This window comes from Vanellus vanellus (assembly GCF_965231255.1).
Source record: "Vanellus vanellus genome assembly, chromosome: 4".
Lineage (NCBI taxonomy): Eukaryota > Metazoa > Chordata > Aves > Charadriiformes > Charadriidae > Vanellus > Vanellus vanellus.
Window position 1 is genome coordinate 45,131,629 of NC_138909.1, and position 26,735 is coordinate 45,158,363.

The 26,735-nt window shown below is 50.4% G+C and overlaps 1 protein-coding gene across 1 annotated transcript in view; it reads right to left on the reverse strand.

The window, feature by feature from the left end:
• Positions 1 to 2,455: 2,455 nt before the first annotated feature.
• RAB11FIP5 (RAB11 family interacting protein 5) overlaps positions 2,456 to 26,735 on the reverse strand; it is a 40,482-nt gene continuing 16,202 nt past the window's right edge. The window contains exons 2-6 of the mRNA XM_082482875.1: positions 25,817 to 26,256; positions 23,157 to 23,895; positions 10,215 to 12,818; positions 4,192 to 4,381; positions 2,456 to 3,076 (exon numbers count right to left, since the gene is read on the reverse strand). Of these exons, the coding sequence (XP_082339001.1) occupies positions 2,867 to 3,076; positions 4,192 to 4,381; positions 10,215 to 12,818; positions 23,157 to 23,895; positions 25,817 to 26,256 (4,183 nt within the window). The 3' untranslated portion in view covers positions 2,456 to 2,866. The remainder of the gene's footprint in view (positions 3,077 to 4,191; positions 4,382 to 10,214; positions 12,819 to 23,156; positions 23,896 to 25,816; positions 26,257 to 26,735) is intronic.

Here is a 26,735-nt window from a genome sequence, read left to right on the forward strand (position 1 = left end):
AAAACATTCAAGCTTTGGAGAAAAAAAAGGCAGAGCTCACTAAGGCAGAGGGGGGATTAGGGAGATGGTGAAACGTGATGGAAGAGGAGGGGGAGAAGGCAGGGAAGAGGGGCAGCAAGTTCCTTATAAACATTGGCACTTGTGTGTGGGGAGCACCTACAACGCCGATTGCTGATGGGGGAGAAGTCCCAGGAAGCAGCTATTTTTCAGGGAGCGGAGAGCCAGCATGGGGCCCTGGCTCTGGTGTGAGATTTTGGCTCTACGCCTCCCCCTTACTAATGCCCACCTGACATAAGCCCTCACCTCTCAGCATCCCTGCCCGGTGGTGGGGCTGCCCCTTCTCTCAGCCCTCCTTCCCATGCCACACCACTCTTCTGACACTGGACTGCTTTCTTAGCTGCCCGCAACTCCTCCCTGCTCACTTTCAGGTAAAAGGAAGAGCTTCTCCATGAGAGAGAGGCACCCAGAAAGGGAATCTAGTTCTCAGGCCATGGGATCTTTTGATAATATAGGCAGAGAGAGGTTTCTGGTACTTTCTGAAATGGGAGAAACACCTTTCCTCAGATCCTCACATCTTACACCAGAAACAGAGTTCCCACACCTGAGACACGCATAGGGAGGAAGAACATAAAGACACAGGTAGAGAAGTGCAAAACCCCAGATGACTTCCTACTAGGGGCAAAGGCAGGTAGGAATGAAAGGCTCATAGCTGGTTTCTTCCCACGTAACAAATCCTTCTCCTCATACGATGGTATATCAGCTAGATATGACCACACGTTGGCAATGACAGCAACACCAAATCTCCTTTTCTCCTGATAGCTCTTACCCCAACAGCCTGCTTCTCCAACCTGACTTCGAGCATGACCCAACACTGCTGTCTTTATCCAGCTGTATTTTGTCTTGGAACATTTGGCCTGATCTTCCCCCTGTGTCATCTCTTAATATCTCGACCTCCCACGTCACACGAGCTGCCTGTGCAGAACTCCTACCGAAGACCAAAAGCAACCTGCACACACGGATGGGAAGGCTCTGCTGTCTGCGTTTAAAAATAAACTCACCTAGTTCAGATTAGCAGGCAAACAGAAGATAAAGCTGCCCAAAACGGGTTGCATTGAACAGAGAATTGGATTTCAGAGCTTTTTTTGGTAGGGAATTGCTATTGTCCTATTGCAAAAGGCACAATTTTTCGAAGTTGTGGTATACATTGAAGCAAGTAAGGAGGAAAGGGTAAGAAGGTTTTAAAAGAATCCAGTAATTTTGGGAGATCTACAGGAAAGCAAAGATGCCTTACATGTCAAGACAGCTCAAGTCCCGCAGCAACTGACTCTCTGCCTGCATGGGACCAATCTCTAGCCAAGAACCTGGCAGAACGAGAGAGGAAGCAATATCCTTTCTATACCCTTCCACAGCATTTCCAAATCAAAAGCTGCATTGTACTCGGGTGCAACCAGGAGCATCACTTACCAGCTTCAGGCCAACATCATCTACGGTTGTTAAACCGCGTAAATCAGAGGCCTTTAGACAGTCACTCAACAGTTAGCAGCAAGAAGCATTCAACTCCCAAGAGAGCTGGCCTACAACGCCTAAGGGTGGGCCCAAGCCACCAGAGACCTGATGCTGGCACGTAGATGCAATACAGTTTGAGCGGTGTTTGGTACTAATACTGGCTTGAAGGGGGTCTGCGACGATTACTGAATTGCTAGCTTTGACAGAGAGTGTTTGATGGATGCCTGACCCAGCAGGATGTCATGCATAGAGGTGGCCAGGTGGTCAGACATCTTTTTCTGCACACAATCTTCAGTCCTGATAGCATTTTCTTGTTGCATGGAAAAAGACGATGCAAAGTCAATGGTGAGGGCAGCTAATGGAAAGCAATTCCTGGGGACGCAGGAAAAGGGGAGTGTATACTGAGTAGAAAATTCAGCTGTGGTTTATACATACAGGAGTCCCCCCTCAGGGCACACTGGTGCCAGCCAGCCCAGTGACGGGTTGGGTGGTGCGTGAGATCTCCTGCAGTACTAACGGTGCACAAACCATCACTGGCCCTTCTCCCGTATTGCAAGTTCAGTTTTGAGCTGGGTAACTGACGCAGCATCACGACTGCATGCACACAGTGAAGGAATCGACACTGCTCACAGTCAGGCAGTGACATTGACTTGAGTCCTTTACGGCCTCCAACTCCAGTGCTGTCACTTTGTGTAGCGTCTCCCATACGGTCAGGTACTGGCAGAACATGGAGCTGACTCTTCAGACAGAGACCCTTTCTTTTGGGGTACAACATATGGGGCAGGAAGGGAAAGGGGCATGCAACAGTAGCCCCTTCCACTAGCTGCCCTGCTGAGCAGGCTCAACAGACAGTAACATGCTGGTAGACCTTTACTGAGTTTAAGCATCCTCGATGTCATCAACCAGTTTAACACCGGCCATCAGCCAGGGTACACCACTTCAGAGAAGAGAGATGTGGAAGAGTGTGGGCAGAAAAGCAGCAGTAGCAGGATGAAGACACAGACGAGGTGGCTGGTTTTGAGCTCTCAAATGTCCATGGACCACTTAAAGCATTGGCAGGATGAGTGCCTGAGAAGAGGTCACTTGGTCACAACAACAGGAACCTAAGGAGGCATTTGCCTCATGTAGAGGGCTCTGCTCCTCCCCATAGGGTGTATAACAGCCCACCACCCTATAGCTCCCTGGAGCCAGAGCTGGGATAAGCTTGGGCTGGGGAGGAGCAGATAACCTTTCCTGCTAAATTCTGCTAACAGAAGCCACTGGAGTCCTCTTGTAAGAGGAGGGGGGGTGTGCAGGGATGTTTGCAGCCTGTTTATTGGAGAAGTGCTCTAGGTAAGTGATGCTGGTCTCTGGGGAGAGGTTACTTGGTCTTGCTTTCCCCCAGCGGGATCTGGAGGAGTGTGGGAGACTGTTCCATGATGCGCACCAGCAGCTGGTCAATGTAGTTCTCCAGTTCATGGATGTGCTCCTCCTTCTTGCTCAGCTCCTTCTCTCTCTGCAGCAAGAGCTGGATGAGTTCATCATGGGTCAAGTGATAATACTTGGCTGACTGGTCCAGTACAGTGGGATCCTGTGGTAGAAACCAAGAGGAACATTCAGTATGTCAAATGAAAACCACTGCTCCCTTCAGCATTTGCAAGGTGCAGCAACAACCAAAGCAATCAGTATTTTCTACGTCTGTCTTCTTTCCATATCTGACCTGATGAGCCTGAGACATTGTACAGCCATCACATCGTGTCTTTACACAGCAGCTTTCCAACATGCCATGCAGTCACCCAAAAATACTGGAGACAGAACAACTGCTCAGACTCCAGGCCAATGCAGCCTCCCTCATATGGCTAGAGGTGACCGCTGAGCGCTTCCACCAGCTCAGTGAATCATTTAACAGGGTTTCCCCAAAGACTGTGTCAAACCTCTTTTCCCCAACAGTTAGAAGCTAAGGGCATGGCCATAAAGAAGCCCATGAGCCAAGCATAATGAGGCCTGGTATTAGCTACTCCCCCTTCCCCAGTCCTCCAGCAGCAGGCCTGAATGATGGCAGGAGAAGATAATTAAGAGCTGAAAGACCCCTAAGGAGCTCCCAGAGGACAAGAGCCCCAGGAAAGTCCATTCAGGTGAACCCCAGCAGCAGCATTTTACATGTTGAGTTGGAGAAGCAAAGACAGCAGCAGGAGACGAAGGGAAGGAGAAGGCAACCCCATGAGACTGTGCCCTCAGGCACATCACACAGGTATTTTGCTTGCCTCAACATGCCAACATTTAAAATACAGCCAGACAAGCAGCATTTGAGCAAGGCTCCAGGAGACACCTTCCTTCTGCCTGTGTCAGGAGAAAAAACCCTTCAGGCCTTCAATCAGGCAGCTATCGTATCCTCCATCTTTCAAGTCTTGTGGATAACCAGGCATTTGCTCACACATTGTACAATAAAAAGCCCAAACCAAAGCAAGCAATGATAGAAGAACAGTGGGATGAGAAAGCCCAGAGACCAGCTCATGGAGGAAAGGAGGCCAGCAGGAGGCTGGGCAACCAGGATCAAGGATGTTCGGGTTAATGCACATGGTTCTGCTCACACTGTGGCAGGACCCCGTTCTACCTCCTCCAACACCAGCTTTCTGCACCTCTGTCATCGACTATAGAACATCTCAAGCAGGTGGGAATGCAGCTCCCTCAGTGGTAGGTTCCTACCTTTAACTTCTTTGAGTCTGTTTTCTCCGGTTGAGAAGATGGGGCCACAGGCTGGACACTGCTCGTGGTGACCGTCTTCAGCTTCTCCAGGCCATTGCTCAGAGCGGTTGTCAGGCTGGACCTGTGCTGCTGCTTCTTCTCGCTGGAGACCTCTTGCACCACAGCACTGATGGGTTTCACTAGGTGAGGACTAAGGAGAACAAGGAGGTTGGACATTTAACATCCTCCCAAGCTGGGGAGTGACGCTGTCTGCCTCTCCCTATGGTTTTTAAGGGGATGGGACCCACTTATCGAATTTACTCAGCTCCACACAGCTAAATGCTCTGTGCCTGTGTTGCTCAAAGCTCACCTGCTCTGAGGAGAGAGAAAGGAGAGCCAGCACCCTGCAGAGCAGGCAGCCCACAGCACTCTCCAACACTGTTTCTACCCAGAGAGGAGATAAGGAGCCCCAGGAAATGTGTTCAGCCAAGATAGAGAACGGATCCCCATGCCCACACTTATGCTGCTCAGTCCACGCAGAGGGGTTGTGGGTCAAAACTCCCAGCTGCCAGGTCTTGGAACAGCTGAGGGAAATTTAACCCAGGTCCAATGTAATTGGGGGCTGCTACATCCACTGCCCAGAGGGCCATTTTGCTGCCCAGGGGCACCCAGATTAGTGCCTGGGTTTACCACTGATGCTTCAGGGATGCTCCTGCACCACTACACATCAGTTCCTGTACTGCCCCAGCCCAAGAGCTGGGCTACACCTGCCTGGAAAATACCACAGAATTTATGCCCCTCCACTAACCAAAAGGGAGGGTGAGGAGACTGTATCTGAATGCACTTTCTCTGTCAGTTAAGGCGGAATTGCTTTTTCATTTATTTTTGCTTTGCTCTTCACCCAAAAAATGTTTCTGGGCTTAAAAAAAAGTGAGGGTTTTTTTTCAGCGTGATGGAAAGAGAAGTGACCTGATGCTACCTTCCTGCAAGGAACAGGCAGACCCGTGCACCATACTCAGGAAAAGATCATAAAATCTACCCGGGAGCTCTGCAAAGCCTCTGCACTCATCAGATGCAGCAGCCACCCCGCAAAGGGTGATAATCCCAGCTGCTGTGCATCCAAACAAAGCTGCAGGGGAAGGGAAACATCTTGCTCACAGGAGCTCTCAAGCAAGGCAGCCAAGAGCAGTCTCTCTTTAGAAATGGTGACCTCAGGGTGTTGGTAGGACAGGTTGTGGGAAGAGGAATAACACCTACAATCACCATGTGAGCCATTAGCCTGGCTGGGACAAACCCATCTCAAGTCCAGCTTGTGCTGTAACCACTCAACTGAGCTTTATTTCCCTTTCAAAAGCAGAGCAGATGGCTTTTGACCCTGCTCCATGTCAGAGATGATGGGTGAGGCTGGGACAAAGGCAGTATCACATAAGGCATCAGGTGGATGGCCCAGGTCCTCAAGGCTGGTGTCTTCATGCCTTGTCAGTGGTGATGGGATCAGGATGTACCAAGCAATCCCCCTGTTGTGCTGACAGGGCACATCTAGAAGTCCTCTTCGACCACGATGATGCCTCCTGTCATTCATTTGCTAGGAGAGGACAGCAATGGTAGCCACTGACCAGCTCCAACAAGCCAAAGGGTCAACATCCCTTGTCAGAGCTGTTGAAGCACGTGGACAGAGCCAAGGCTTCCCCAACAGCTTGAAAGGATGCAGAGGGATCCCACAAATCTGAGTGGGAGTCCACTGACAGTGCCAGGGGTTGGAGAAGTCCCTGTTCTGCATGTCAGCCTCCAGCACTCTCCACCCTAGACTAAACCCTTCACCAGCAGAGCTGCAAACACCATGATACCACACTACAAGCGGTCCAGCAGTTGTCCATTTGTTATGACGTACAATGGGGTGAGGTGAACTAGACCAAAGGCCTTGCACAGATCCTGAAAAATTACTCATTCCCAAGTCCTTTAAAAAACAGAAGTAATGACTTTGCTTGCTCGAACCACTGCTAACCTCCTTCCTAGCCCAAGATGAGTGGGGTTCACTGCAGGATCTGGGGAAGACAGCTCTAATACCACTGTAGAACTTCTGCTGTTCCTCAAAAAAATGTCTGGGAAGGAGAGTGGTTGGGGAGCCACCAGGACTGCTCATCTCAGCCAGATCTAAAGATAAGTAGCCCCAAACGGCACTGTTGCCTCATGCACCCCCATAGCATTCCCACAGCCAGCGCAGAGACGAAGACCAGAGTACGGCTGCAGAAGCAGGAGACTGCCACCCTTAAGCAAGAGGTCTGCAGGGCACTGGCTGGCCGTCAGGAACACTCAAACCATTTTAAACCTCTGAAGGTGACCTCTTTTGGACCAAACTTATCAAGGGCACTCTACAGAATGAAAACCAGCAACAGCCTTGGGATGCCAGTTGGATAGCTTGGATGCATTTTGAAAGCAGGGGGACATTCCCCATTGCAAGTCTGGTCACAGGTGGCTTTCAGCCCCATTGCCAGTGGGAACACATTAACTTCTGCAGAGCTGGAGAAGGTATTTAAAAAAAAATTATCCCCTTCTTTTCCTGCTGAGAGGGTAGTGTGTTCAGGGCTCCTGTTGAGCAAAGCAGGGGCTCTGTCCCCTCAGCTTGTCACTCTGAGAGGTCTGAAAGCAGGAGGCATTCCTCCACCTGTGTCCCACCCCAGGATGGTCGGCACCAGGTGCTTCCAGGGGAGCAGAGGTTGCTTCGTGCCTCATAGCCATGTTTGAAGTTCTGATGGATCTGCCAAGAAGTTAGACCTGTTTCCATCGATGAATGTGAACTTGAGAGTAGAATTAGTTGCTCACACTGACAGCCTGCCTAATCCACTACTGCATCTCCGAGTGCACATAAGTCTACAGTGCAGCTTATCATGTTCAAGGTGAAACATCTCAGGATGACAGCAGCACGGCCCTGGTCCCCCTCTCTCAGCAAGCCTTGCTGTGTCATAGCACAGCTTTCACCAATGTTCCTGAGGCGATTGCTAAGCACAGTGAAACACTGGGGAGATTACCCTAGAGCAACTCAAAAATTATGTCTTTATCAATCCATCAAAATGCTTCTCACAGAGAACAGGACAACAAATACAAGGCAATCAGTGTCTCGTGGGTAAGCTGCTGTGCCTGCAGGAGTATGCAGCACCTGAGGACCTGACCTCTGTGAAGAAAGGGTCTACAGGAAGAAAGGCAATTACTGAACTCAGGATCAGCAACTTTTCTCCCAGGTCTATTGTGGATGTGGCAAGCCGCTCTCCAAGCTCCAAGGGCTCCACAAGGAATACATTTGGATCACCAAGACTGGCATGTGATTTAACCCAAAACCTCGTTTTCAGAAGAGGACGATTCTGCTGCACTCCTGGCATTGGGAAGGCACAAAGCAGAGTGTGCCAATACCACCTTGGCACCTGTGACATTCACGTCACATTCAAGTCACGTGCAAGTGCCATGACATGCTGCAGCAGTCAGACACCTGAGTTCCTGATCGATGAGTAAGGAGTTGCAAAACTGCTGGGCTCCTCCAAGGCAGTGAAGTCCCCAAAGCACTGTCATGGGCTGTCCTTTATGTCCCACCTGTACTGCAGAATGTGACCAAAGACACCTTCCCAGCAGTGGAGGCACCATCTCGCCCTTCCCCAAGGAGCAGAAAGGGGAGCCTCCGTACACTTGAGTGTTGCAACTGATGCTTCAAGCACCCACCTTACCCCAGTGGCATGAGTTCTGTGGTGAGAGCCCTCCCTCGCTGCAGGAGAGCAGGGAAGGATCTGCAAATGCAGTCCCAAAATGTGCTGTTCTGGACTCTGAATTCCTCAGCTGCATCTTCAAATCTGGCACACAAGTAGCTGTTCCAGGAGGGCACAACCTCCCAGCTCGCTGTGACCAGGTGGTGCCCCAGCCAGACTAGGTGGGAGGTGCTGGTGTCACTCAGGTATACAAGTCTTGACTTGCCATCTTGAACAAAGTGACCAGCAGAGAGCCCTCTGGCCACCTGGGAAGAGGACCTGGGTCCCCATACCCAGTGTCCATCCCTCCCAAGGAGGGCACATAACCCCAGCACATCAGACTCTCAATAATCCACACCAGGTACCAGCTCCTCCTTTATCTGATGGGAGAGAAAGACACTTTTGTCCCAGCTAAGCCTTAATGCCTGTTCTAAGTTTGAAGTCTTTCCTTTTTCCTTCCACCTTTTTTCTACCATATCTTTTCTTTGTCTATGTGCCATTGACCATCCTAATAGGAGATGATTCTAGGAAAGGCAAGCATCACCATGGGGACCCAGAAAAGTGCCCTGCCAGCTTTCCTCTCTCCCCCCATGACAATTAGTCACATCTTCCCAGTCTTATAAAGTAGTGCAGAACATCAGAGCCTTCCACAAAGACCTCAGTAACTCTTCAAATGTTCTTCAATCACAGTAGCACGTATCCAAAACAATCACCTTTTACAGGTAGAGAAACCAGAGCAGACATGTTCAAGGACTTCTCAGATGTGTACCATGACAGAAGCCAGCACTGACATGATGACCAACTCTTATGTTCAAGTCCACTTTCCTCCCACAAGCCAGTCAGGCCTTGGATGGATGCACAGTCAAGCCTGAAGATGACTGTGAGCATGTACCATCGACATAGAGGGTCCTGGGACTATACTTCTCTCATTGCCTAATTTTACCCTTTGGGATTGCAGGACACTTCTCTTTCCATGAAACATAACAAACATCAACAAAATTCTGGATGTTTCTGTATACCCTCTATCTGCAAATTTTGAATGAGGTTATATGTTGGAGCACGAATAATCCAATTAAGAATGATCTGAGGACCTGGCCTCAATAAAGAAAAAACAATCATCTAATAGACCCATCTCTTGCTGGTCTTTGCTCCCAAGGTCACTTTGCATGTCAAACTCATGCACAAGCCAAGGAGGGATTCCCCATGCAGAAGGACTGAAGCTCAGTTAAGTTCTGCTGTACCCATCCTCCTGCCTTCTCTCTCTCCAGGGCCATGACCAATATTATTCTTGGGTCAGATGTGATTTTATCATTTCAGTGCCCCCACAAAGCTCCATTTGCCTTCTGTCACAGAAGTGAGGCTGATAAAATAAATCACTGCTAGAAGACCCAGGTCCCCATGTAAACCGTAAGAGCTCTGGGCAGACAGAGCCCATGGCAATCTTCTCCTGCCCAGGCAGACCAGGGGAAGATGTACCAGGAAAACTAGATGAACTGAAGGACACAGAGCAAGACTCCATGCCCTAAACTTAGCACGTTTCTCTCCTTCGTGGCATTTCTACAAGCCCAAGACTGACCTGGGTGGAGCAACAGCCTCTTCTTTCCTCCGACACGCTGCCATGGTACCCAGCTTCCCATTCCCATTATCCTTAAGGATAAGTCCCACTTGCTTCAAAAACAATGGACATCTTGGCAGGAGGGAGGGGAGAACAGCGTTTTGCCACTGCCCTGGTGAAACTACTATTTTTTTTTTTTTGGCTATGAAAAGAAGAAGGTTTTTAGTACCTGCTGGTCGTTTAAAAAGGAAAGAAACCAAAGCTGAATTAATGAAAAGGGAAGGGGCAGTAGCTGCGCACATGCCATGAAGGAACTCATGAGAGCATTAACAGCTGGAAGCTCTCCTGGCAGACATGGAAAAGGCACCTATTTTGCAAGCACAGGGAAGATGATGGAGCCAAAATTAGCATCAAGTGAAATGCAGATGCAGTTCTGCTGTGGCTGAATTTTCACTTGGGACAGGTCTTGGATGCGTCAAACTGTTTGTCCTAGTTTAGGACAAACACAGAACACCAGTGTCCATTACCCACCATGAACCGAGACAGCCAAGGCTTCAGGCTATTCAGGATGGACTCTCTGGGACCACAGAGGACCTGCAGCAACATGTGAAGTGGCCCTCCTTGGAGTCAGCGCAACTGTGAGCTACTGACACTGAGCCGGGGTCCACATAAATGGCCCCCCGATGAGAGCAGAAGGGAGACGGGGTTCACCTCTACCAAATAACACACCCTTTCGCCTTCCCCGGAGTGCTCACCTGGTCATCTGCTGGAAAAAGGGCTTCTCAGCTGGCTGTGTCTCCCTGGGCAAAACCACGAGCGCTGAAGCTTGTGTGTCACCGGGCTGCGGCAAAGGGCAGGGCTGGGCGGCTGCATGGCTGGTCGCGGCAGGGACCCCGCTGCTCGCGGGGCACGCAACAGGGGAAGGGAAATTGAACTGTTTAGGGTTAGTTGCAGCCACAAGGAAAGGGGTGGAGAAGGCCAAGGGCTGGCTGTCATGCAGGAAAGGAGGCTTGCCTAGCGGGTCCCCGGGAAGGTTAGAGGGCTGGAAGCCGTGCCCAAGGGCTTCCTCGTGGAGGCTGGTGAAGCTGAAGCCTCCCTGACCAAGCCTTTCGGGCAGCACAGCTTGAACAGGGAGAGGGTCTGATGGCTTCTCCACAAAGGGATTGCTTGGGGCATTTGGGCTGAGTGCCAAAGCAAAGGGATTTCTCGGGGCTGAAGTGTCCTGCTTGTGCCACTCCTCCGCCCTATCTGGCTTCCAGAAATCAGCCTTCTTGAAGTCTATCCTGCTGTCTGCCAAGCATCGGCGCCACGGCCCCTCAGGCTTGCTGGCAGGGGGTCTGCCCTGCTCTGCCTCCTGGGGAAGGCCAGCCACTGCCACGGGGGCACAAGGCTCAGGCTGGCCTCCCGCTTGCCCAGCAGAGCTGGCTGTTGGCCCATGCCACCCCTCACCATCACCCCACACTGGCTCTGGCTGGGGTGGACTCTCCCCACGTGCTAACCTTTGGGGTTGCACCGCTGGGCCAAGACCCGCGGGGTGACTGGCTGCCTCCTGCTCTTCCAGAGCAGTCCAGAAGATTTCCGTCTGGCCCAGGTCTAGCTTGGAAGGTGGGTTTAGTCCCGACATACTGAGCTCCTCAGGGAACAGCTCCTGCTCAGAGGCCATCTCCCACTCAGCACTGTCTGCAGCCCCCATCGGTGGAGATAAACCTGGCTGGCTCCAGCTCTCCTTAGCACCCGACTGGCCTAATCCATCTAGGGAGAACTTTGATGGGCAAGTCTCAAACTGCTCAGCCGCATCCATCTCATTCATCTCTGATGAGTCTTCCCCCAAAGAGGTGTCTCTTTTTGCCAGCTCACTAACTTTTGCCTCTAAATTAGCAGCTGAGACCACAGTGGCAGATTTGTCATCCTCAGAGACTGGGAACTTGCTCCCAGCTACAGCTACGTCCACTCCCAGTGCGGGTGGGCTGGGAGATGCTGGGACAGAGGGCTTGCTGCTCAGACAGCTCCTCGGCAACTCCACATCTGCCTTCAGGCCCTCCGCATCTTCCCATTGCTCCTCATTGCCTTGCTGCCTTGGCTGTGGGTTGCAAGCATCCTCCTCCTTGCTGTCCCCTCCACTGCCCGCAGCTGCAAACCACCTCGGAGGTTTGGGGGGCGGCGCAGACGAACTGGCTGCCATCTCCTCCCTTTCTTGGGTACCTGTCCGCGGAGAGAAGATGACATGCTTCTCAGGAATGTCAGAGTTGAGTTTTACATGGCTTTCACTGGCCTCAAGCCGCATGCTAGCCTGGAGCCGGTAGACTGAAGTCCGTATGTCGAATGCTTCCTCCTCGCTACCAGCACCCTGGGGCTCCATTCCTGGCTCAGGGGCCATGGGGAACCGTTGTGCTGCCACATCTGTGAGCACCCGCGGGGACACGGCCGCCACGTTGCTGCCTGGCAGGGTTTCAGAGGTGAGCTCGGGGGCAAAGGTGCTTCTGGGCAACACGCAAGCCGCAGTGCGAGATCCGCTCTTTGCTTCAAAGGCGCCTTCAGCGAGGAAGGCTGGCCGTGAGCTGAATGCACTCTCCCGACCCACATGCTCCTGCTCAGCCGTGCTTTGGCTGCTCTCTGGCAGGTCAGGAGCAGTTTCAGTGGCTATGGTCATCCATCCATTTGTCCCTGCACTAGAGGGTTCCTCCTCATTACTGTCCCCTTCCTCCCTAGCATTATTTTCAGCAGTTAGTGGTGTTGAAGCCTCTTTTTCCCCTGGATTTCCCAATGGAAATGCAGCTGTCCAAAGCATAGGCGTGCTGCTTTTCCTCCTCCTTCCCATCGACCCCACAGACACGGGGCTCAGCACATCCTCTATCACAGTTGCTTCCTGGGTTGTGCTCACCAAGTTTGCCCCCACGTCTAAACCAGAGAAATTTGTCCAAGACCGCAGGGTTGTGGGCATTTCACTGCCAATTTGTGAATCAGCTTTTTCATATACCTTTGTCCCCTTCTCGTGAGCCGGCTCAGCCGATCTTTCTGTTGGGCTGGCTGCATCGGGATCGTCGATGAAAGCCATGCCCTCTGCTGCCACCGAAGCAAAGAAGTTTTCCTTCTTCAGTTCTGGTTTGAGCCTGCTGGTCGCAAAGGCATCAAAGGTATCATCCCACTCCGAGAGGGAAGGAGGGATAGCGGGTTTCTCATCCGGAGGAGGAAGGTCTCCTTGTGATGGGGGAGTAGTTTCTGGAACGGGGACACAAACGCTTTTGGCTGGAGACTCCCTCTCTGGGTCTTTATGTCTTAGGGAGGCAGAGGGACTGCAATCCTCTGAGGAATAAAAGTTCCCAGCGACCTCTGTTGAAGCATGCGGCCCAGACGGGAAACTAGAGAAAAAGTGAGTAGGTGAAGGAGAATTTAGTACCTGGTCAGCGAGGAGGTCCTCAAAGAAGGGATTGCTCTGCAGGGAGTTGAGGAATGGGTTGGTAGGGGACAAGCATCCAGACTGACTGTCTCCAATAGCGGGAGAGAGGTTAGCGCTTGGCATGCTAGCGAGATGGGCTACAGCAGCAGGAGGAAACTGGGCAGGGGAGCAGGGAGGAAAATGAGAAGGAGCATCTGAGCTGGTTTCTACCTGAGGAGACACTTCCAGGCTGTGGAGGGAAGACAAAACAGTCCTCCTGGTTAATGCTGTGACAGTGCTGTAAGCATACACCACACACACTACAAACGCTTCAGTTCAAAGCAATGCAATGATCAAATACATACTGGTCTCTCTTGTTAGGCAGAGCAATGATTATGGAGTCAAGGCGTGGAAAGGGCATGCACGACAAAAAGGAAAGGGCAGCCCTTCTTCTAGAACAGTCCTCCAAATTTCCCCTTTCTGCCTTAGTAAGCCCTAAGACTCAGGAACCCAGGAGTTTTTTCCCACCTCCTGCAGCCCAAGGACTCAGTTCTTTTTTTTTTGTGCCGATCCTGGTGCGTACCAATGGCAGGCTGCACATGAGGAGCTGGGCTGGGCTCTTGGATCAGGATTACTTGAGCCAGTGAGACCATGCAGGAGTGAGTCTTTCCCAGCTTCCCCCAGTGCCTCATTACTTGTTTGGCAACATATCAGGATGACAGCGGACCCTCCCTCTCGCACAGGAGGGAGACTAACGTGGCTGCGGGTGGCCAAGGAACAAGAGCCAAGCAGGAGGGAGCACATGGCCAGGATGTGGCCCTGACTCCGCTCTTGACTCTGCCCAGCCTCTCCACACACCCGTTGTTATGTCAATTCTGGCCTGAAGTCCTGAGATGCCTGAACCCCCACAGGGGACCCCAAGGAGGATGGGACTCATCACAGCTTGAATTCAGACAGTCAGTCTCCACCTGCACTTCACTCTGAGTCAGGTGGACAGTTCTTTCCTGCCTTTTCAAAAGGGACTACGTTGGCCTTTCTTTGGGATTTCATTGATCTTCCTTTGGGAACTCCTCCAGCAATGAGCATCACCACCCCCGAGGAAACCTTGTCAGGCTGGGGCTGGCCATCTTGGAGGTTTTCACAGCACAAAGGGTGTGGTGTGGACACCCCGCACCCGAACCGGTGTTCCGACTGCCACGCTCCCTCCTCCTGAGTCCCCGTCCCCTTGACTCACCCCTTCCAGGAGTCATCCCACCCCCAGGATGGGGGCACCCACCACCAGCATATGCAGCTGTGCTGCCCTGTAACTGAGCCGGCGGGATTACTTCCTTCTTCATCAGCCATGACAGCTGAGCTTCAGAGAGACCCCAGTCTTCGTTTGGGAGAAACACAGACATTGATCAGCCAGCACTGGGCATATCAAAGTTTAACAAGGAACGAATAAAGTAATTGCTTTGCCAATATACACAGGGTATGTCCAGCCCTGGGGCTACATCACGGTATTTCCCTGCCTCACCTGAGCTGCTGGTAGGGATCACAGGCAGCACTGGAAGATCATGGTCAATGCGCTGTCAAACGGCAAAGTTGCTTGGACAACTATTTTCATCTGTTACTATGGATGCACAAAAAGCCTTAGACACATTTTAAAGCGCAAAAATGCCATCTTGAGGCAAAAGTTAATGATGTGTGAAGGTGCAGTCAGCATTGGTTGCTTTTAAAGCAGGCAGGGTTACGTGCCGGCAGCACACCCTGGACCATAAGTGATGCATGGATGGGCAGGAGCCCATGCATGCTCCAGCACCACAGTAGGATCCACTTCTCACCACTTCTGGCAGCTTCAAAGCCCCAGACACACATAATCTTCTGAGCGGCTACCTTGGAAAGGTGTCTGTTTATGCAGTCAATGCCACCAAACTCCTCCCATCCTGTTTTTCAGGTAAGTAACACACACAGCAAACGGCCAAGCATGATGGGCTCAACTCCAGCACCCATCAGTCATTACAGCAGACACTACTTAGCAGAACTATTAATTCAGGCACAAAAAAAGGCCTCAAAACCTTAATTTCCACGCAAACCTACAGCTCACTTGGTGCTTTGGGCAGAGACAGCTCGTGGGTGCCCTCTCCTGCTGTCACTAAGCAGCAGTGGTGGCAATGGTGCAGGTGCCCATCCCCATCCTGGAAAACACTGGTATGCTCCATCATGTCTCCGCATCCTCTCCCTGATCAGACCACTGATGTGTAGAGGGGTGGAAAACCCATCGCGAGCAGGCAGGCACACACCCCCACAGAAGGGAACTCAGAGCAGCTCAGCTCTTCTCCAGTGTTTTGAGCTCTCAGTGAGCACCAAAAATCTCCAAGAAAAGTGATGGGAGAAGCTGATGGACCTTTAGGCACAAGCCACCCCAGAAAGACCAGCAGCCACTCTCTGCTTGGGAGCCAGCCTCTCCAGGCATGCTGTGACCTGGGGATTGGCATGTGTTTGGGGTGCTCCACACCTGAACCCTGCCTCCAGCACAAAACCCACTCCAGATGCCCACATCCACAGAGCATCCTTGCTGTTCTGTAAAAGACCATCCATGAGGCAGCAGCAGCACAGCATGACAGCATTGGCGCAAGGAGACACGGCAGCCCATCTCTTCCCAACTCTCTGTCACCACTATTTGGTGTTTGCTATCCCAAAGGTCTCAAGGCTATGGCTCATACATATCGACAGAGTCCCTCAGTTCTTCTGGTTTCTGAATGCAGAAGGTGCAGACAAATGCCTGCAGCTGCTGGGTGGCTCCATGCTCCTTCACTGAACACACATGCTGGAGCACAGGCTCCTGTTCACTGCCACTTGTTGCAAATTGACCTTTTTCCCTAATCACCCTAAAAATCAAGCTATCCAGAAGAGGAGCACAGCTGCCCATGACTGAAGGTCCAGCTAGGTGAGTTCACAAGATCCACAAATGGGTTTTATCTGTGTTGGAACAGGGAAAAACACAGCAAATTTTCCTCTCCAGCTGGAAAGAGAAAGTGGCAAGGTACAGCCTGAAACACTGCGATCTCAGGGTGGCTACGAACAGCACATGCCACTGCCCTACCTCTGCTTGTTCCCGCAATTGCTTCTTCTTGCTAGCACTTGCTTTAATGTTTTGGTCCAGATTAACATCCCTCATTTGTGATTCTGCTTAAACAGCATTTAGTGATGAGTAAGTGCAACCAAGGCCTGATCCAGCCAGCTCTGCTGGGTTCTAGCACTAAATGGCTACAGAGCATTAATCAGCTTCAGGCTCCTAGCAGGTGCTTGCTGCTAACGACCTTCACAGCTGTCAGATGACTGAGTGGTTGAAGTTCCTTCCCCAAGGGCTGATGCCAGAACAGCCCCTCGCTCAGGCAGACTTGATGGGCAATGCCCTGAATTGCATTGATCCCCACTGGCAGAGGTGGAGGAACAGCTTCAAGGTCTCTTCAAACCCACTCAAGACCATGTCTTCATTCCCCATGTCATGATGGAGCTCACGGGGTGTTGGACCTTCTGAGAAAGGGCAGCTCTTGGCCACCCCAGCAAGCTGGTCCCAGCCCCGAGCTGCTGCCTGTGTGGTCCAGGTCACCAGGAGGTGGGATGGTGCTTTCAGCAAGCCGCTGATTGCCCCATGCCTGCCCTGACCTATACATCAGTTTCAGGATGCAGCAAAATGAAGGCTGCGCTTCACCTGGGGAACAAGGTGGGTGAACACGAATCTTTTCCTGGAGGGAAGCAAACCAGGAGCAAACCAGAAGCAGTGCAGGAGGATCCAAATCTCTTCCCTGCCAGGCAGTGGTCCCGTATCATCCTCCCCCAGCATGTGCAGCCCAAGCCAAGCTATATATATAAAGACAGAACTTAAATCCATCTCTTTTTTTTGTCAGCTCCCAGTTTTCCTCCTCCAAAACCCCCTGCTGAAGCTTCCTTTCACTGACCATCCCCATTCCTGCTGGGATCTACCGGGGCTCGCTCAAGGGCTGCACGAAACACTCTCAGCAGCAAATTCCTGGCAGCAGAGACCACATCTTTCCTCTGGGTTTTCAAAGCACCGATTGCACTGTCATTGTTCAACCCCTCTACTTGGCGCAAGCATCCCTCGTCTTGGTTACCAGTCTGGCACTAGAAGCAGACCTGCTCTCCCCATGAATAAACCCCCCACCCCAAAAAAGCCCTGGGCCTCCTCTTTGATGAAGGATGCTGGAAGTGCTCAGTGAAACAAGATGCCGAGGATGGTGTATTCCTCTAGAGGGAAACCTCCGCTTGCAGCAGTGTGATTGAAGATCTTTGCTGCACTGAAACGCTGACTCACCCTCCTCCTCCCATACCCCAGCACACAGCTCCGCCAGCCAAAATAAATAGCGGGTACCTTTCTGCCCTCATTTATTTGTTTGGCAGCACTTCACAGACACGTTTTAGCCTCTCAGCAGGGAAAAAAAAAAAAAAAAGGAAAATAAAATATTGCTGAGCAACTCCCTGATGGAAAGTCTATTTGAAACAGTTTGTTCGATGCAGGGAGATTTTTCCATACTGATCGCAGCCTGAATTTGAGGCTGACAGCAGCCACTCCAGCTCCACAGTCACAGAGCACCATCCCCAGCCATCGCAGCCCATCTGCAAAAAGGGTGGGTAACTCTGCACCATGAGATAAAGCAAACAGCACATGTGCTGAAAAAGCAGGGGCTTGGGGAGGGCAGGGCTCAAATCCAGCCATAATGTCCCGAGGTTAAGAGCTGCGCTGAAGCTCAAGTGGAAAATCCCTCCTAGGAGGGCTGGATCCAGGGGAGTGCCATGACCCTACCACTCACAAGCTGCTTTTTGCACCATTTCCCTGCAGAAAAGCATGCAGCCGGGGCTCGCTGTGAGTGAGCTGGGGAGCTTGGAAAACCAGCAGGGCCAGGGTGCTGGAGGCCCCGGCTGTGGCTTCAAAGCCTGGCAAGGATCAGGAATTTCTTCCCACCGGTGTGAGCAAGGCTGACACGGCAGGATTTGTACAGAAAGGGGTTGGGAAGAGATGGATATGGCAGCCCGGGACATTTTTGTATAGGGTGGGAACCCAAGTAGGAAGGAGCCAGAGAATATGTGCAAATGCTGCTTTTAAATAGCAATTTCAGAGGTGAGAGCAAGGGGTTTAGCTATCTGTGCAATAACCACTTTGCTTTCCCCTTGGTCCTCACCTGCCCATCATCTCATTTAAAATGGATGAGTCCTGCATTATAGAGATTTGCCCCAAAACCACAGTAATAAAAAAAAAAAAAAAAAAAAAAGAAATAGGATCTGGGCGGTAGAAGCCCAGGTAGATGCAAAGTGCTAACCCAAATGCCTGCTCTTAGGGGTGAGACTGGGGCTGTGCTTTGCCTGGACAGCTACAAACCAGATTGGTCTCATCAGGGCTGAGCCGGTGCCAGCTTGGAATCCAATTCACCATCCTGCTTCGTGTCCATCCCTGCGAAATGCAGACTCAGCAGACAAAAGGAAGGCAGAGGCATTTTAAGATCCATTTTTCGCCCTTGCAGGCTCCCTGCACCCCCTGTGCCAGAGGGAAAATGTCCAGTTCCATCCCTGATCATTTTTACCCTGTGACTGATCCAATGCAGACGTACAGTTTTGCAGCTCGTGTGGATACAAGACCTGTGCCAGAGATACCTGACGGCTCCCATGACAGATTCATACACAGCCTCACCATTACCCATGACGCCCTGTTTCTCACGACATGATGCTCCTCTTCATCAAACTGCAGCCTCACAGGTTCTGCTCTGAAAGTCCCCCTTAACAGTGCTTTGGAGGCGGCTGTCACATGCATTGGTGTTCAACCCCACTGACAAGCTCACCTGGTCCACCTGCGCCGCTCCCTGATGCCAGCCTGTCCGAGGACTATGCTCCAATCATTCAAAACTTTCTTCCCATTTCCAGCATTTAGGAAATGTGCTTTTTAGGAGTACGTGATGAAGAGTGAGGAATTTGAGTCAATATTTGGCCTTACTGCTGGATATAAGGGAATGGACTATGGAAAGAGGAGTGACAACCAAGATGGGGAATGATTTTACATTTTCCTCCCATGAAAGCAGCGACAGAGGAAAGGGGCTTTAACCTGCAAATGGCACTAATGCAATTATTTTTACAAGAGAGCGCTATTTCTCTTTTTTCCTATTGCCAAGCATGAGATGCAGCCCCACTTTATCATCCCGATTCACGCTGCAGGAAGCAGGACCTGTGGAGCTCTGATAACATTGTAGGAAAGCCTGAAAATAGTTAAACCAATTGTTTTAGCCCCAGGCCTTGCCTCAAATAAACCTGCTGAGCTTCTTCCTTACATACAACCCTTGACCACACAACCTGAAAAACAACAAACCCCAAACGGTCTTTTATTCAGGTCTCCAAAGAGCAAACACTATCTTCCTACTGCTTCCAGTAGGCCAGTATCAAGCCCGGTAGCTGAAACAGAATAGCAAAGGCGAAGCCAAAAAGCACAGCCTTTGGGACCTGCTTCCCCGTCAAGAGTCAGTGAACAAAAATGTGTAAATAAGGGCTGAAGGCAGAAATGTCCAGCTCGCTCCCTGGGTAAGAGAGCGGGCAGGTTTGCAGCTCGCAGGGCAGAACCAGCTCGTGCGTGCTTGACCCACCCATAACAGAACAGAAAACCTTTTTGTGAAGCCGAAGTTAAAACCAGCCAAAAGCCAGTGGCTTCCTTATTTTAGAAAGGGTGTGGTTTTGCAAGGGCAAGTGGTTAAAGACAAGTTGTGCCAAACTTGTCTTAGCTGTAGGCTAAATTAAACCTTAACTGTAAAGCACCTTTCTAATTACAGACCTTTTAACTAATTACAAGTTGAGTTTTTGGGTCTTGCAAATGTGACTGCTTTTCACGGTCTCTCCCCATGTTCAGCTTTAGGTGAAACTTGACCTATCCATGGTGGGCAAAACAGTGAGAAGATGCTGCTTGCTCAGCTGATAGGAGATGCAAAGCTGAAGTTTCCAGAAGCAGGAGAGCAGGAGGGAAAAAAATCCTTTCTGCAAATAAGTCAAAGACTTAAAACTGCTTGATTCAGAGGCTGGTTCTCTCTACAAAGCAAAGATTAATCCATCTTCAGCTCTAAAAGTTACACTGGTAACTGAATAGCTCCTCCAGATGCAGATGGACATCCATAAAACACTCACAGATAAGCGCTGCTAACTTTTCAATCCCATGCTTGAGAAACCATACACATTTGATTATCACAATACAGATGGCACCAGACTCGTACATTCAACCGGACACCATCAAGACCTAATAAGCTCTTCAACAGCTTTGACTTGAATCAGTGGCATGCTTCACAAGGTCGTTCAATGTAAGGAAGGAGAATAAAATCAGAAAAGTTAGAGTTCCGTATAATTAAAATAAGTAGTGACGTTGTAATTAATGGTCAGAAAAAAATTAAGAACCAGGAAAGCCAGACTAGAGACAGTCTATCTCCCTGTGATGGTGGAAAAGCCATTTTTGCATCAAATGAGACTCAGTCACCATCTCCCACCACCCTGCCTGGGCCATATGCTAGGACAAATGCTTCTTATAATGTTCCCCAAAGGTGCTCATCTACCCCAGTCCCCAAAGCCCCAGACGCTGGGCTTCCTCCTCCCAGCCAGGCAGCTCAAGCACTTCAACATCCTCCATAAGAGACTTCTCCTAATGACTACCTTAAATCTCTCTTGCTACAGTTTAAGCTCATTACTTCCCATTTTCAAATTGCAAACTGCAATTAAAGCCTATTCAGATGCTTATAAATGCCCCAAAAGGAGCCCCTGTGAATTTCTTCCCTCAAGCCCGTGCTGCTTCAAAGCAATTCCTATTTTTGAGAGAGAAACCCCAGCCAGAGGAGCTGCTGTTGCATGGCTCATCCAGGTTTCTCTTTAGAAGACAGCTGTCTCCAGACAGGGTCCTCAGCATGCCATGGCAAACCGACTCTATAAGCAAAGCTTAGCTTCAGCTTAGCTTGAAATTAAACTGTGAGCACTGAAGTAGATTTAAAAAAAAAAAAAAAAAAAACCAAAACAACACAGAGCGAAAACCCTCTGGAAAAGGAATAACACTGGGAATGGGTCCAGCAGCTCTCATTTAAAAAAAGGCAGAGGGTTGTTAAAAACCAGCAGCGTTTAAGGGCACCTCTGCACTCATGGTGATTATCTGCTGGGTTGGATGCTACAGGTATTCGGGAGCCGATTGACAGCTGGATTGGACATCCTTGCCTTGAAAACAGCAGTGTCCATCAGAGGAGTGGGGCAGGTACGGCTCACGTGTCAGGTTGTAACACAATGGCTGGTGTCAGCCTCCTTCCCAGAACTGCAAAGCAGGAGGAAACACACAGGTTTCTCACCTGTTTATCGAGGAAAAGGGTCCAGAGAGGACCTCTGCATCTCCCATCCCATCACACGTGTACATTGTAGGCTCATAGCACTTTGCTGGCTGGCTCAGGCAGCTTGGGGAGTCACTGCCTAAATACAGCAGGATTTTTTATGGGTTTATTTTTCATACTGTATCTTTTCTATTCTAAGACTCAAATCGATCAGCAGGTTTATTATCGCAAAATGAAAAAAAAAAAAAGAACTATCTTGAGTGGTGATATTCTGGATATTCTGTCTTTCCTCAATCACAGCATTCAGAGACTTGAATCCTTTACTCTTATCCAGAAACAAACCTTGCACCAGGCTGTGACACCAAATAACTGCTGGGATTTCAAGTCTCCTGGAAATGAAAAACCCATAAGTAGGAACCAAAGCCACAGCAGTCCCAGGACTTCACGTTCATCTCTCCTGCTGCCAGAGCGGCTCAAGGATGGAGACTCCACAGCCTCCTTGGGTCCTTCCCTTCCCCATTGCCTCCCCCATGTGAGCTGGACTTCACTCCCCAATGAAAGACTCTGGAGCACAAAGCTCCAGGCTCTGCAAGATGGGGTGTTTGTGACGCAGAGGAGCAGCTCCCCGTCTGCCTTGGTGTCCCCAGCTCTGCCTGTGCAGCTGGGCGCACTACCAGTGGTCAGGACCGAGCCTTACCAGCCCTTATGGCTCCTCTCCCATCCTCCTGTCGACAGCATATGCTCCTCTCAACTGACCACGTGTGGCCCACAGGATAAGGACATGTGGTCTTCAGTCCTTGGGAAGGGGGGGTGGCAGCATGTTCTTGCCTCCCATTGGCCTTAAAGACCACTACAAGTACATCTTCTTGTGGAATGAGGAGGAATTTTGTGGCTGCCCCTGTTCTGAAGCTGCACTAAGCAATGTGCTCAACCCCTCACTTACGTCCGAGCAGCACTTTAAGAGCAGTTTAACCCGTGTGGGAATCTGGTTAGGTTGAATAAACCATGAGTGCCCTCCTCATTAAAGGAGGCTTAGACTGAATTAAAATCCTTCTGCTTAATAAATTAGGTTAAAGTCATCCCAGATTAGAAAATCCCTATAATATATCAACCCTCTAGATTCAAGCAGCTCTCAACTGCTAGTTATTTTCTCTGGCTGCTTTTAACCCTGTTTTCTCACTCTCACTGAGCAATGATAACACCACACCAGGTTCTTGGTCGACCTCTGGACCCCCAGCTCAGCTGCTGGGAGCTACAGGGACAGACGTGGGTGACGCACTGTCATGATAAAGCCTGCACAGAAACAGAACGAACACCACATTTTGTGTGCCACAAATACAGTGCTGAGGATTTGGAAGGATGAATCATCACACGAAGCGAGAACAATTAGAGATTCATAATTGTGAGGAGGGAAGGCTGGGGTGGGATTGGAAAAGGAAAGAGCAGGGCTGGTATTAGTTACTTCAGAAATATTAATAATATCTCAAGTTACCAAAAGTACTGCACCCCCAGGCCAGAGAAGGGACATAGAGGGGATGGGATGTTAATAAAAAAATGTGATTACATGTCACTATGTCCCGCATCCTACACTGACTGCCAGGTAAGCTTTTTTATCTAATTAAAGTATAACGATCCTTTACTTCGGGGCCACAGAAACACTTGGCACAACCATGCTGAGCCTCACCTCTGCAAAGGGAAACGTGTCCCTCTCCATGAAGGGGATCCCACCTTTCCCCAACCAGGAAACACAGCCCAGGAGGGCAAATGGAATTGGTTCATGGCAGAAGCCAGGGGGGGATCCAGGAAAAATCACGCTCCCTGTGAGACATTTACGACCAAAGAAGGATTTCCCCCACTATAATCTTGTCTGAGCAATGGGGGCTGGTCCTCCGCTGATGCTGAAGAGCATTTAACAGCACAGCTGTTGAAGACAGGAGGCTGGGGCACCTAGTTAATGGCCTAGACGTCAACACACCCATCTCACTGACCTGGGTTTCTGAGGGGACTCTTTGGGCTCCTTTGAACCGAACCAGCTGCTGGTCTTATTCTTCTCATCTCTCCCTGCTGTCGTGTGGACGGATGAGCCATGGGAGGGTCCCACTTTCTCCCCCTGGCTTTTGCTCCCCACGTCACTCTTGTTGCCCCCATGGTGGAAAAGGCCGCCCTTTGCTTTCTTGTCTTCCTTCTTTGTTTCCTCAGGTTGTTTGTCCTTTGTCGTCTCTGTGGAGAAGACCATGGGTGTTGCAGCTTGCGTCGGCTTGTTCTCTGAGCGACTGTTTTCCTCCATCTTGGCTCTGCCCAGATGATTACTGAGAGTGACGGCTTTTGTGGAAACCTTGAGCTCTTCTTGCAAGACTAAGCTGGGAGGAGATGGGATGAACCTGGGCTCATCTCTCTGCTGCGTCCTCTCAAAGTTGCTGACCCCCCAAGGCACCTCGTGGGACTCGGGATGGAGGGGGGTGAAGCCAAAGCCCTCGTCCTGACGTCTGGGGACGCTGGGAACAGACGGTGGTGCAGAGCTCTGAGGGACAGACACGGGGCTCTTTGGTGCAGGCTCGTCGCTGTAAACGTGACTCCCATTGATGCAGAGGGAAGACCGGGACACAGGATCATTCTTTGGCTTCAGGCTTTGGATTGCTTTTGGCTCCAGGACCGGGCTGACTTGGGACACATCGTCACTGAATGCTCTCTTGTGGGTCAGCTTTGGAGATGGCAAGTAGTCTTTCACTGGAGGAAAATAAAACACAAAACAGAGGTGAGGTCATCCGAGTAACAGACACAGGTATGAAAAGCATCGTTATCTTTTACCCACAAACACTAAGGAGATCTGTGAAATCACACTGGCTTTCTCCTTCCCAGGCTCTACCAGATTATAATTGTATTACTAGAAATGCAAAAGCATGGGTCACAAGTATGTGGCTATACAAGCTATACGGTATTATCCCCAAGCACATCACCTCCCACTGCAGGATCTGGACAGGAGTCTCTGTAAGACGACAAACCCCTTGTCTGAGAGGATCTGAGATCGATAATAAATGCAACACGCTACCCAGAAGCTACTTAAAGGGCTTATGCTTCCATGTGATTTAAGAGTTTGCATTGAATAAAAGACAACGAGCCTCTGAGCTCTGCTCCAACAGGCTAGGCTGCTGCTTTATGCAATATAAGCCAGGAGGATCCAGTGCCTGCTTCTCCCTCCCACTGCCTGACCCTGTGGCTACTGCTAACGCTCAGCAGATTTTGGAGGTTACGTGGAGAGCCCAGTGAGAACAACTGCCTGAACTTTAGGTAACAAGCAGCTGCTCTCCCCTCCTAGCCAGAAATGCTGTTTCCTTTGCTGGTTTTGGCTGGGACAGAGTTAATTTTCTTCACAGTATCTACTATTGGGCTATGTTTTGGATTTGTGCTGAAAACAGTGCTGATAATACAGGGGTGGTTTAGTTACTGCTGAGCAGTGCTTACACCACCCCACCAGCGAGTAGGCTGGGGGGGCACAAGAACTTGGGAGGGGACGCAGCCAGGACAGCTGACATCAACTGACCAAAGGGATATTCCATACCATGTGACGTCATGCTCACTATATAAAGCTGGGGGTAGAAGGAAGTGGGTGATGTTCAAAGTGATGGCATTTGTCTTCCCAAGTAACCATTATGCGTGATGGAGCCCTGCTTTCCTGGAGATGGCTGCTGATGGGAACTAGTGAATGAATTCCTTGTTTGCTTTGCTTGCATGTGCGGCTTTTGTTTTAGATATTAAACTGTCTTTATCTCAGTCCATGAGTGTTCTCACTTTTACTCTTCTGGATCTCTCCCCCATCCCAACTAGGGGCAGTGAGCGAGCAGGTATGTGTGCTTAGTTGCCAGCTGGAGTTAAACCATGACACTCCTTCAGCATGACGTGAGGATGATGGGGCCAGACCGGTGCCTCCACTCGCTCTCCAGCCACACACAGGAACGTCACCCACCAGAAACCAAGAGGCATCACGTGGGCAGCTTCACCAGCACCGTGACAAGCAGCATGTACCCTGGGACTCCCACACAATATGGGAATTTGCTGTCTCCAGCCAATTAAACCATTTAATTATATATTTCATTTTCAAGGGATGGCAAGAATTAATTCACTACAAGGGCCTTTTTTGTTTGCAAATCGCCACTCTCTGAGCGCCAAAAGCTCAGATTGCTTTAATCACCGGGAACTGGTCACTGTTTCAGCTTTGCCTCCGAGCCGGAGGCGTCTCATTAGACAGCCAGGCAGCAGCAACATGCTCCACTTCACCCAGCCCTCTCCCAGGGGCTTACTGCTACAAGCCAGTGTTGGCAACCCGTTTTTAGGGGGCAGAGAAGAAACAGTCCTAAAGCACCCTCATAGTCCGCAAGCTCATGCTGAGCGGCAGGGAGCACATGCAGCAACAATGTAAGTCAGGCTGTGCATATACAGGCTCAGCATGGAAAGCAAAATCTTAGACATCTCCCCTCATTCTGGCCAGCATGTTACTGCCAGTATGCAGAAGGTCTCAGAGGGTTTGTGCAGGATGCTGCTTTTTAGGTAAGCAACGAGTTAACAGATTTGCAGGAAAGCCTGAACAGCCCCTTACAAAGAAAAGAAGGAAAAAAAAGGAGGGTGGGAATTAAAACCATTATCCTCTTACCAGAGCGTTCAGTGGACAGACTGCTGTGTCTGCTCGGGGATTTGGTTACCTCGGGAACATTTGCAGCCAAGCCCAGGCTGGCGGAAGAGATGGTGCTGTCAGATCCCAGGGAGGTGTTGGATTGTGTCAGGGACGACTTGCGCAGCTTGTTCTTCAAGAAGAAGCCCTTGACTTTGGACTTCTTGCCCCCAATGTCATAGTCATCCTCCATGTCGAGGGCGCCCATGCTGCTGGGGATGATGGCAGAGGCTGACTCCAAGTCATATTTCTTCTTGCCCTTCACCTTGTCCTTCAGCTTGCCAAAGGGAGACCGTGGCTTGTCCTTCATGGACAGGTCAAACATGCTGGCTGTAAGGTTGTTGCGTGTGAACTGGATGCTCACCAGGATCTCACCACGCTCCTTCTCCTTCTTCCCAGCCTTGGAGTGTAGCTTGTGCCACCTGGAGTCAGAGAGGAAAGAAAAGGAAAGGCCCATACATCATTACCAAGAGACACAAGCCAGAAAGACCTCAGGGAGCTTGCTGATGGGTGCGAGCTAGCACAAGCACCCCAGAATTCACCTAAGACCTGAGTCAGAGACATGCAAACACCAAGCACAGGCGTGTTGCATGGGACCAGAACCCTCCCTGAACCATAGTGGCTTTGTAAGAGCTCTGTCTCCATCCCCATCCTAAAGCACTTCCACTAAATAACCTGGCAAACATCATCTGTCTTAACCTGGTGTCAGATACCGCCATGCATTCCAGGGGGAGAAGTTACTGGTGGCCAAATTTTTGTACGGTCAGTTGATATGTTGCTATGAGCCCATGTTTAAAAAAAGATGGTGCTTTGTGCTTGCGTTTTAAATATTCAAGAGCCAGTGACTCAGAACAAATCCTTTCAAGCCAGACAGTACTGTAATGGCAAAGTCACTCAATGA